General features: G+C 42.1%; 1 protein-coding gene across 1 annotated transcript in view; it reads right to left on the reverse strand.

The window, feature by feature from the left end:
• Positions 1-524: 524 nt before the first annotated feature.
• Positions 525-13,124, reverse strand: part of LOC137906742 (TOX high mobility group box family member 2-like) — a 67,293-nt gene continuing 54,693 nt past the window's right edge. The window contains exons 5-9 of the mRNA XM_068751034.1: positions 6,524-6,754; positions 4,235-4,315; positions 2,143-2,529; positions 1,731-1,870; positions 525-567 (exon numbers count right to left, since the gene is read on the reverse strand). Of these exons, the coding sequence (XP_068607135.1) occupies positions 525-567; positions 1,731-1,870; positions 2,143-2,529; positions 4,235-4,315; positions 6,524-6,754 (882 nt within the window). The remainder of the gene's footprint in view (positions 568-1,730; positions 1,871-2,142; positions 2,530-4,234; positions 4,316-6,523; positions 6,755-13,124) is intronic.

Raw genomic sequence — 13,124 nt, forward strand, 5'->3', positions numbered from 1 at the left:
GTGACCATCTTTAGTAAAATGTTGCTTTACTTTCACTCGTTTGGGTTATTTCAGTCAGACCTCTAGCACACTCACTGCTTCTGAAATGACTTCTGTATATTCTACCTTCCTGCTTTTACTTCTCTACTTGCTTTGAGCAGTGGGTGGGTTGGGGAGGGGGGGTCCATTGCAAGCACAGAGTAATTGAGAGAGGAATAGAGAAAGCATCTTTAAAAGATTCTCAAAATGAGAAGACATTTTTCTTCATTCCAGTATGTTGGCATGAGCTTAAAGCTCGTTGCCCTTGCAAATAAATTGGAAAAATTACTTTTTTCCTGGTAAAGGAAAAAAAACCCAACAAGACAATTGCCTCGGGGTTCTGGCCGATCTAAGTGCTTGGCAAATAGGTGACGTTACTGTAGCAGTCTTTGGGATTTTCAAAATCCATCACAAAAAAAGAAAAACCAAACGGTGTGGAAGCTGATACATCGATGACACTGTGATGAAAAGCTCCCTGGAGTCTGACATTTGGAGGTCTTTCAACTTCAAGTGAGGTAGAGAGGCTTGTCCCGAGCTCCCATACCACTGCTGGGGAGAGAGAAATAACATCAATGCATGTCTGCACATTGGCCAATACGTCTTCAGGAAATCTCATGGTGCGTTCACGTTTTATGGACGGGAAGTCTTTGTGGGGTGGATTACACAAAATGCAATACATATGCAAAGTTGCATTGGGCAACTGATGTGGGGCAAATCAAAAAAAAAGGTTGACAAATGCCTTGGGCAATAAATCGGCATGTCATGAAAAGATTCTCCAGACGTCAACAAGGACAAGCTTCCTGTAGCTGCTTGTGTATATCAGGAGCTCGACGACAGAAATTTGTATACCTGCTGAAGTCGGATGACAAACAAGGTTCGACAAAAGTCCATGAGGTCTGATAAAATATAAAAATATGGTTTTGACTTGATTACAGCTTCACAGATCCAGAATGAGCATAAGCCCTGTTAAGAAACAGTAGCTAATGATCAATACAGAAAGTCCAGATTTGCACACAAAAAATGAAATGTGCCCCGCGTTATTTTTACAGACAGACTAATAATACAACGGCATCCAATATGACAAACTACAATGACATGGTCCTAAGGGACAAGCAATTTCAGCACAGACTCAATCTCCTTCAAGGAGCATCAAATCCAAATCATTTGGCCCAGCAGTGATCCCATTTCACATACAGATGAATCAGCTCTAAATACAAGAGATAGATACCGACTTCAAGCTCCGCTGCCTCTCGCAAGAGCAGTGCCAAGATTCAGGCACGAGGCAAAACAGCGTTCCTCTTGTACCTGCCTCGATAGCTTGATTCAATAAGGCAATGTGTACTAAGCGAAACGCAGGGAAACTTAATTGGATGTCACCCTTTTCCTCAGCTTGGTAATAGCATTGTTTCTCTTGCTGCATTACTCATTTCAATTTCAAGGAGATGCTCCGCTTGAGCTGGGAAATTGCAGTTTATGATTAATAATCTCTGAGTCTCTGAGAGTAAAAAGTGAAGCAGTTTAGCGCAGCTCATTTGGAAAACGAGTACCTGTCAGGGAACTGCCTAATGTTCTCGACGCCAGGGACTGGATGCACAGAGGCAAAAAGGCATTTTTTTTATTTTGGAGGCTAATTGAAAATGATTTCCTCTTCTTGTGATGTCCTTGACACATTTACCACCACAATGCTGGCAACTGGTGTGTGACGGACTCACCCACAGTGGTTGGGTCCGCAGTCCCTGTTGCAGTATTCGCTGTCCCATTCAGGGTTCTGGCCGTGCACTGGGTTCGGAGCCCCGGGAGACTGTGAGCCCCTGACGCTATTCTGGTAATCAGCCTGGATATGGGAGAATCCCTGAAGATTGGAGGAGAGGAGAGGGTAAATACTTTGAGACGCTTGTTGATTTATGTTAATTTGTACTAATATATGTATTTTATTATGATACTATTATATTAACATTGACTTGTTAAAAGTACGAGTGATGCCTGTGATATAATGAGCATGAATTGAGCAACTGACAGAAACATTGATGAAAATTCTATTCTACTCATGGCCAGAAAAGGATTGCTTAATATTTGCATCATCATATTCGTATGAGACAGATCTTTAAGCACGGACAGACAAACCTGCTGGCTGAGAGGAGGGGAATGCAGAGAAGCCTGGAGCCCCATTTGGTGTGAGATGATTGGCTGTGACTGCTGCATACGGATTGGCTGGTTGAGCAGGGAGCTCTGATGCAGGGAGAGCTGGGCGTGGGGGTGCAGAGGTGGGCTGATCTGAAAGGGAGACGGGGGAGAGGCACTCATGCTGGGTGGCAACATCTGGGCTTGGGCCAGGGTGTGGCGGGGAGGCCCGGCATAGCTCTGGAGGTCCGACAAGGGGAAGGAGCCCGGCGGACCAAGGTAGGGTGAAGAGGGCTGGGTGGGCACCGTGTACAGGGGCTGCTTCGGGGGCAGCAGGTGGGAGGACTGGCTGGTCTGCTGGGCACTTTTTGGTTCAGGGTCATTGTAAGTCTGTGGAACCCAAAACACAGTAACTCATCAGTCATTCTTCTCGCTTCTCTCCTCCTTGTATTTTATTGCAGCATCCTTTGATCTTACAAACAAAAAAAAAACTGCAGACCTTGAATCTTAAATACAAAATGAAGATATTATCAACCTGGATTTTATTAAACTGCCGGTTAGAATGTTGTGTTAAAAGGTTTGTCTGAATTCCAAGGATGCCAGTCTGTACTTCCTTTTTTTTTTTTTGACTGACCAACTGCTTAGTCTCTTTAGTTGTTTGCTATTTATATTCTTAGCTAAGATAGGTACCATTTTCCTGTGAGAAACTGAATCACCGTATTTTCCAAGATATTCCATGCCTCTATGATTAATAAATGCTTTTTCTTCTAGGATAGCTGAGGTTATAGTATCATGTTATTGTAATTACCAAATATTTCAGAATAACACGTGGGTTGACAAATACAGTTTGCCCTCTCCAGATTTCCATAAATCCTGATCAGTGCTGGTCGATTCTCTCCACTGCCTCGATCGATCAGCTGCTTCTAAACACCCAACATCGTTTTATCAGGACAGTTATGTTTCTCACAGCAAGTTGGTTTCAGTTAATAAAACTTTATATATTTTATTAAAATCCATTTACTTTTTCCATCATCACCCCCCCCCCCCCCCCCACACACACACAGGCAGGAAACGGGATGCAGCGGAGGACAAACATAAATCCTCCACAATTGCCCAAATGTCACATTTTCTCACTTTAGACAGTACCACTCAGGGCAGGTGCAGCACCCACAAAAACACCCCCCCCCCCCCACTCCAGACCCCTTTGATGAGCTGTCAGATTACTCATCTCCACCCATCAGCGCTGATTAGTTGGTAATGGAGCCCATTTGTATGAATGAGTTGGGGCCGAGGTAATGATCAATAGGCACCTTGACAGATAGATGGGAAAAGGAGAGGGACACATACACGCACGCAGGCACACACGCACACGCACACACACACACACACACTTGCAGGAGCCCAGATGGAGAAATGAGACTGTTTGCCTGCAGAACAAATGGAATGACAAAAGGAATCTTCCCCACACCGCATTGTGTTTTGTTAATACAAGATGTCACTATACAATGCAACCCACAGCCCCCCCTTGCCTTTCTTTATTCTCCCCCTACTATACTGGCACCCGCAAGATGCCATCATTCATTGGACCAAAGGGACGTGAAAATGCAGGAAGGTGTCAGGAGGTGGGAAAGGCAGGAAAACGTATGATTGCTCACGCTGATTTCGTTTACTTCCTGTTGCAGACGATGACGTGGAGAAAACCAATGCTCTAATGCAAGAGGATACGTTTAGACTTTAGAGCATGTATTTTCTATATTGATACTGACATATAGCACAACCTTAAACCTGAGATCATGTACAGCCCCACAAGAAAGCAACCATTTCTGCCCTCAACCCCCACTAGGTGTTATAGCCCTATGCTACTTTGATTGCCCGACCCCTCCCCCAACCATATCACCATATAACATATAATCTCCACCCCCAACATGTGTGCCTTATGGAAATCAGGTATTGTTCCATATATGGCCTGCTCTCTTAGCTATAGATGTTCCCACCGACCAACTCATTCCGAGGAAGTCCCGCCCAGCCATTAGCAGGGACTTTCCATCCAATCCATCATAAGTCTTAGCTATGGCCAGTGTGTCATAAGCGTTACCTTGGAAACCAGACTGGCTCGATATGTGGCCAAAGCTTTCAGGTACTCCTTCTTAGCTGCCTCTGTTTTTCTCTTGTACGCCTGTGAAGAAGAAAGAAAGAAAAAATCAAAACAAGAGGCTTCGGGTGAGAGGAGAGGTTGACACGCTCATAAATGTGAAGACACAGATGTCTGTCTCTGAATGCTCAAACACACACTATATACACGTCTTTAAACACATCATCCTAAAATACACACAATAGCCTCCACGCACACACACACACATATGCTTAATGTCTCTCTTTCTATCAGAGTCAATGGGACAGAACATCTCTATTTCCTCATCAGGGCACTAAAACTCCCTCATCTCAATGTGTCTCCCTCTATCGTAGCAACACTTCATTTCCATTTCAATCCACCTAGCGAAATGAACTGGAACCTCTCTCTCTCTCTCTCTCTCTCTCTCCCCTCATAGCATAGTGACATTACTGATACACCACATTGCATGTCGTCGTTTGAAACATTCGGACACGATCCTACCTTTGCATGACTTTTGTTTGAAGCTGCCTTTCATATTGTTCCAGTGCTGTATAGACTTCTGTTGGCATGCAGCTAAATGCTGCTGATGCATTGGAATGAACCTGGAGTGTTTGCATGTAAATCAAGGTTTCTGAGGGCATATATGTGTGTGTGTGTGTGTGTGTGTGTGTGTGTGTGTGTATCTTACTGTCTGTGTAGGATGTAGGTTGTCTATAGAAAGCTATAAGTGCTATAGGAGAATTCACATATTTTATACAAAACAGATAAGGGAGGAGGAAGGTTTTTCAGTGTGCTTTTTTCTCATGATATCATTTCATACCAGTTCCATTATAATCAAAGGTGCTGATACCAGAATAGATGATCTAATCAACACCCAACTCTGAGAGCCAGGGCTATGATGCCATGTACCTTTTTCATCAAGCAAAGCCAAGTTCCTTAAATGTCAAAATAGTCTCAGCTGCCACGCTAGACAAACGTGGAATTAGCAAAAATCTATTTTAATTCATTAACTATCTGAGAAATTGATATGGAAACACAAATTTCGTTAGTCAAGAATTTTTGATCCATCTTTTCATTTTCTTGATCGTCTCATCTCCAGTTGCTTTTCCGCTTTGGGGTGGGGGAACCTACGCAGACACGGGTGTGAACATTCAAACTCCGCACAGATGGGATTAGAACCCAGTACCTTCCTGCTGTATGGCATAATGGAGGTGGACAGTTTTCAATGAGTTGATGCACCAAGATAAATTAATTTTGAAAATAGTGTGTTAATATGCCAATAGAGAAATAAACTAACAACAGTTAGCTTTTGCTACCTCTTGCCATTGAGCTTGACATGATATAAAATTGAACAACAATGCACTCCTCTTCTTGGACAGATGCCTTTCAGCTAAATCCAAGGATGAGACGACACTGTTGGCAGGCACAAATTCTGTATTGTCGGCAGGATCTTAAATAGGGGTTGAGGGATATAAATAAAGATAGTGGAAATGAGAACTTCACGATTCAACTCCTGCCTCTCAGAGGACCAATGACGATGTGTGGTGTGGAGGCGGCAGCCATGGTGGTTTGAGGGAAGGAAGTGTCCCTATAAGCGTGCCACTTTTGTGAGAGTTTCGGTTCAGCAATATGATTTTCACTTTTTCAACGTATTTTTGATGGATGCAGCTCAGCTAAGAAAACCTCCGAAGACGCCATTGCATTGTGACAGCTGCATTTGCGTGTGGCTGTGTGATTGTTTGCTCTTGCTGGGGTGCACTAGCACACGGGTGCGACACTATTTGCACACTGCATGACAAATCGGTCCTCGACTCCTGAAATCTCCCCCCGGTGCATTTATATTTTTCCCTTTTTGACCATTTCCTTTCTGTGAAATGTCCCACTTCTGTAGTCTCCGACTGCTTTATGAGCTGCTGCTGCACAGAGCACTCCCCTGTCCTCCTTCCCTGTGTTGAATTAAATTTAGAAAGAAAAGCACTTATATGAGAGCCAGGGGACTGGGGATATACAGGTGGATCATCTTTAGGAAGAGAAGAAGTAGCTCATTAAGGTGAGTGTATCTCACAGCAATGTTTTTTTGTAATTACACAGCACATAATACCAAGGAAAGGTGATTCGCCTGCTGCAGCATGCATGCCTTTTTCTGGCTGCAACACATTGTGTATGTGTTTGGTTTGATTTATGTGCATGCATGCGTCCTTGAACCTTTTCGTATATCAGAGATGCCAGCGTGTTTCCAAAACCCTTCACCTTCAATATTATTTTTTTTACCTGCTTCTGTTCTTCTCCTAGACTGTCCCACATGGAGGCCACAATCTTGGATACGTCTCCAAAGGTGGCATTGGGGTTTTGGCCCTTGATGGCCGCCTGGGTGTCTCTGAAGAAGAGCGCGTAGGCCGACACGGGTTTCTGCGGCTCATTGGGGTCCTTCTTCTTCTTCTTCTTTTGAGGTTTGGGCTTGGGCTTCATCATCTCTGCTGAAGCCCGTTTCTCACTACTTAGCTGGAGGCAGGAAAAGGGATGGAGAGAAGAGAGGATGCAGGTCATAAATCAATCAATCAAAAATAATTGTGTTGCTGCAGCTACTGTGGGAAGAAGCTTGAGCTTCAATGTGTGCTGCATTTATGGGTAAAGCGGCTAGAGAGAATAACACGTAAAGAATGAACAGTAGCCACAGAGCATAAATGAAATAGCAAGATACAACATTTAATAAAGATTCTGTGAGGGGGAGAGAAGTGCTGACTTTGTGGATATCTTTTGTTTTTCATTAAGTCATTTGTTTCATGTAGATTACAAAGAATTCAGTTCCATTTTCTGACTCATAAAAAGGATTACGTCTATATTCCTCATAACATGGACCCTGTTGGTTTGTCAACAATAACATACTGCAATCTCGCTGGCAATTTTCAGGAGGAAAGAAACCCGCTCACATCTGTGTGATGCACTCGATCGAATACACATGAATACATTTTCATTTTCTGTGCAGGGGCTTTGATGGGGAGTCAAATCCAGGTCACCTGATCCTGGTTGTGATTCTATATGGAAATTGCCTCCTTTTTTTCTGAGCAGAGAACATCAAGCAGGGGGAGAGGGTGAGAGAGGAAAGGGAGTGGGGAGTGAGAGATAAGGGGAAAGAGAGAGAAGAGGTGCAACTGAGGGAGGATGGCAAGAAAGAAATGATGGCTTGAAGTTGCCATTAGTATCGGTGAAGCATAAGTTAACCTGATTTCTTGGTTACTATAAAGGCAGGAAATAACAATCCAATATTCATCCATATAATAGAAAATATAACGACAAACTGAAAGTATAATGATACTCGTTGGTATTATGTCAAAGGGAAGATATTTATGTGCACTATTTACGGTTTAGGCGAGTTTCTATTCTGGTTGTATATTTCTTTCGTCAAATCTTTTTTTTTACGATGCACTGATGCCGGGTTGCAGCATTAAAATGCAGAAGAACAATCCTTGAAACATATCTGTCCCTGTGAGAGGATCAAACAGCAACTTGAGGACATTTAAACACGCTCACATCCATCTAACGCACGCTTATCATGGGATTAAAAAAACAGCTTCTTTTCTCCTTTAACTGTCGTTTGAGAAACAGGAAATAAATGCCTTTGAAAATCACATTGTTTCAACAAAGCATGTGCAGCCAAACAACACGCTGTATTCCAACCAGCATGAAATTAACTAATCAAAATTCAAGGTCCGGGAGCACATTTGGCAGCTACAGAAAACTTTAAAATGGCTTCTGTGGTGTGCAGAAATGAATGGATGTATTCATTCATGCTAATGTAAAAAGTATGGCTTTTATATTTCACTGCTTGCAGGTAATTCTATTTTGTGTGTGACAGTATGCATGATTTCATTAAAAAATAATCATCCCTTGCAAGGAAGCAGAAGACAGGCATTTGAAATTACATCTGATACAATTAAGCCTTTGAAGTGAAAGTAGAATAAACTCAGGGTGGACCAATGGAATGGAAAAATGCTAGTTAAATAATCTCCAGGAATATTTTCAGATATTCTCACAGAGGACAGACTGATGTCAATCAACCGACGATGTAATCGACCAGGAGAGGAAGGAGCATGTTCCTTTCTGGTGTGACATGTTTATGTGCCGATATCAATCAAAACCGTTTCAAGAAGTCTCTTCCAATTTCACATTTTTCACGTGTGTAAAGATTGATATTTTGTTTGTTTGCAGAAATCCTCTTTATTTGTAGGAAGGGAATAAAATACACCTCCGACTTGATATTAGCTGTTGAGTAATTATTTGTGTATAAAATTACACAAACAGTGGTACAAGAGTTAATTTCTTTTCCAATTTCATGTAATAAAACACATTAATCTGGGTTTTTTTTTTTTTTTTTCTGTCCACGCCACATATCCTAAACACAATATCAGGCTTATTTTCCTGACTCTTCTTATGCAGGTGCAGACAACAGTGATGATTATAGCTGATGTTTCTGTCAGTTGAGAAGATGAGAGTCACATCCCTTATTCATAAGACAACATATTGTGGCTTCACTGCTCTCTGGTCTATTTTCTGATACTGTTGTGGGGAGATTTCTATCTGCGCCTCTGCTGCGATGGATTTCTCCCATACTGGCTGTTGCAAAATTGTAAATCTGTAAAGTAGCTCTCTTAGTGTCTGATGGTATATTTTTTTCTTGTCCAACAGCGCTGCAGTTGTGCTTGAAATATTTTGTATATTTTATTTGATGTAAAATGTGTTACATTAAGTTTAGACAAGTTGATTTCTTGAGCCCAAAATCACCAGAATTTAAAAATTTGAAAAGATCTTTAGCTTTTCTTGAGGAAAAGGCTCCGATTGCAATGTAGTAATGACTATTTCAATTGCGCCACTGAGTGTCACGTGAAGTATTGCACAGGGCAGTACAAACCACTGAGATGTTATATCTGACATTAGAACTAAATATTGTAGCTCTGCAGCCACTATACTAGTGTCAATACAATGCCTCAGTTTCAGCACAAATACTAATCATTGAACAAACAGTTATGCTTTCATAATTATTTAACAACAAAAGCCTCTACACATTTTTGTCTATGCACATAAATGTTGAGGTATTTTTTTAATTTTTTTAATGATCGGCAGTCTAAATAGCACTAGTTGTCAGTAGCACATATAAATAGTTTACATTTCTCAATTTCTAAAGGTTGCTAAAGAAAGATTTCATTGTGCTTTCCCTGTAGAATGTTTCATGAACTGTAATTACATATCGCCTGCCCGATCAGACTGACCTCTGAAAGTGCTTTGCAACACAAGCCAGCTCTCACTCCTTCATACAAACATGTGTGCGCATCCCTCACACATTAATGGAACAGACAATGGGAGGAAATTGAACCTTGTCCAAAGACACTCCTTCATGTACCGGTACGTAGATCACAGAGGCTGGGAAACAACCCGCCGACCCTCTGATGAGTTTCCAATGGTTCTACCTATCTATCTGCATTCACTGCTCATTCAATGCCTATCTTATCTGGTACCTATACGGCCAATCAGACAGCATCAGTAACAAAAAACAGGATATCGCCCCATCGACTATCTATTTAAAACTCATAGAGCAAAATACAGCCATGAATCTCTGTTTGCATTCAAAGAGTTCAGCATTTACAAATCTAATTGCACAACATGCAATCCTCAACATGTTTGCAAAGGTTTTTTCTTCAACGATATAAACATTATAAACAACATGTAGATGGTGAATCAAAGATAAATGCTGTCTAAAAAAACATGACTGTTGCCGTGGGAGACCATCATATGCAGTTTGCAAGCAAAAGATTGAAGTACAGAGAGAGCATTGGCTCATCAGCGTTTCTGTTGTCTGAGAGAAGGAAGGGGGGGGTGGGGGTGGAAGGGCTAATGGTGGATGTGGGGGAAGAGATAGGGAGAAGAGGGCAGCTGTAATACTGAATGGACAGCTCTGCACTGGCAAGACAAGATTAGAATTGACAGCCTGATAACTGCGTCACTATCAAAACAGCAGAGACAGACAGAAAGATAGAAGGAAGGAGGAAGTGAGAGAGAGTGAGAATAGAGTGAGGAGTGAGATTCAAAGGAAAAGAGAGAGTTGATGTAGACAGAGCAGATAAAAGAGAAGGGGGGGGGGCGGAGGGATGGAGAGGGAAGAGCACAGATAACAAAAAGGACAGGTGCAGCCTCAGACCCGGCTGATTGTAAGAGACGTGAACATTAGACAATAACAGCAGGTAATAGTATAGGAGAGTATAAAAGTGTCCAATCACAGCATCTTGAATAAATGTATCATCGTTATATACACTGAGCAGCAAAGTGGAGCAAGTGCTGCATGGCGCATCATTTCATAAGGCCATAAAAACAAACAGGGCCTGCTCAGAGGTGATACGCAGTGACGGTCATTACACCAAAGCATGACGCAGACGGCAAACACAAAACCAAATCACATCGGAATGCCACCCACTGCTGCAGCTCTCGGTGTGGGACGGAGATCGCAGACAGCCATTAACGGAGAATTCACGAGGAACCTATTTTTAGATGGATATTTTTATATGTATTTTTTTGCAGGGAAATGATGTCTGGATGAAAATGAGTCATAATAAGAAGACTTTGGGAAAAACAACAACAGAGTAATTAGTTTTAATAGGAGAGCTGCTCAACATTTACTAATGTTGCTCTTCACAGTATTCTGAATGACCTGATATTGTCTTAACATCCCCCATAAAACAGAAGTTAGGTTGAAAAAAAGTCCAATAAGGAGCAGGAACCTTAACCAGTGCTAAATGTAATTTTATTTTGCTTTTACATTTTCATCTCAAATCAATTAATTTCTTCATCTTCATCTTCTACCAGAGGACCTGGAGAAAACCCACGGGGACACGGGGAGGACATACAAACGCCGCACAGATAGGATTTGAAACACAGCATGTGGCCAGAGGTGTCTGCACGAGGATGCCATCCGGCTCCAGACACTCCTGGTGAAACGGGCCTATCTGATGGAACTCACAACAGCATCGACAGAATGCGTCTGATGGGCGATGTGATTGGCTGGTTTGGATGGGTGGCTTTAGAACCAGTTGCAGCTCGGAGGGGTCAGTGAACACTTCAGTAGCAAGCAAAGCCATTTGATACATCTGTTCATACAGAAAGACAAAGACGCTTTTTAAAGATAATTTCTCAATTATTGTAGCTTTGTTGGAGGAACAGACATTATTGAGTTCTTTTTAAGAGGCTTGGAGGAATCAAATGACATGCAATTTATTATGGACGAAAACTGTCACACTTTAAAGCCGCTTTTATTGAGGAGAGCATTAGTACTAGCAGGATGAGGCTTCGAAGCACACTGGATCGCTTCCACTGACACCGTCGCTTTTGATCGGCTCAGGACATAGGATGAATATTCATCGTTATTGAAGCTCTGTTTGTTCTCCAAATAATATTCAGGAAAACGTCTGTCTTTTACGCTTCTGAATGTTCACCAGCTGGTTGCTAATTCAACAGCTTTTGCTGTTTCAGCGCTGAAAAGTTACAGAAGAGAAAAACAGAACAATGGCTGACATGCTATTGAGCACCTTAAGCACGAGGAAAAACTCGGCACAGGTGGTTAAAAGCAAAATGTTCCAGTATGTATTCTTTTTATATGTTATAAAGACACTATACCAATGATATTCATAAAAAAAGTGCTTCAGTGGAATCCATCTCTTGGAGAGTGCAAGCATGGACCCCTCCAGACCAGCATGCTTGAGAGAAGTGCAGCTTAGTGCAGCTGTTAGCAACTCTAAGCCTTTGTGGGTTTATAAATAGATAAATGGTCATGGTGAGAGAAGCAGCAGAGAGAATAATGGAATTTCAAGATGCCATATACAATTTTTCTGCAATTTCCACCACATGCTGTAACTCGCAGTGGCTTCCTGAGGGCTGCGTAGAGTAGCAAAAAATACAACAATGCATTACCCGAACTCATGTCTTTCATGAGTTGGTTGAAAGACAACTGCTGTCAAACTGGAATGATCCAGTTGTTATCCGGTTCAGATACATTTGGTGTGGAAGAGGAGAGATGCTGGAGTGTGTTTTAAGAGTTTTTGGTAATTAGGGACGAGAGCGATGTGGGGCTTACATTTTGGAATGAATTACATACTTGAAGTTGTTATTTAGACGTCTGTCTAACTAACACCTAACATTTCAAAGACCCCCCTGCAAGAAACACTGTCAAGATTGTGGCCTCAAAATGTTGGCAGGCAGGAGGAAAATAATTAAACTTATGTCAAATAAAATAAAATCGTCTGCAGGTGCCATGAAGACAATCCAAAATAGATCGCGCCTGTTATAATAGATACTTACATTCTGCGAGATAATTACAACATATGATTGTCAACTTTGACCCCCAGGCGCCTATAAATTCTCCACATCTTAACATGCCGGTTATTTCCCTGTGTTAGCTTGCTCATTGGGTGTTCTCATCATTGAGCTCACCATGAAAGCGTGACGGCTGAAAATATGCTTAAAATATATATACTGAGGCCTCCTCATCTGGAAGGAATCACATGTCCATGTCAGACTGCCCATCTGTAAGTAATGAAGCGGACTGCATGTCAGAGCCCGCGCAGCGCGCACAGATCTCTGAGTCGAAGCAGGCCAGAAAGCAGCACTCATCAAATCCAGACTAGCCAAAACAATAACGACTGAAAAGTTGAGAATCCTAACCGATGTCTAAGAGACATGAAAGGATGTGAGTGGGGATCGCATGGACCCGAGCCACAAACAGCCCATTATGGAATCTGTACACAGTTCTTATACCATGAATACCATCTTTAAGATCTGATGCTTTCATGACTTGTGTTTAGGGCGTGGCAGGCTTGCTTTCCTGATT

This window comes from Brachionichthys hirsutus, chromosome 2 (genome assembly GCF_040956055.1).
Source record: "Brachionichthys hirsutus isolate HB-005 chromosome 2, CSIRO-AGI_Bhir_v1, whole genome shotgun sequence".
In the NCBI taxonomy this organism is placed as follows: Eukaryota; Metazoa; Chordata; class Actinopteri; order Lophiiformes; family Brachionichthyidae; genus Brachionichthys; species Brachionichthys hirsutus.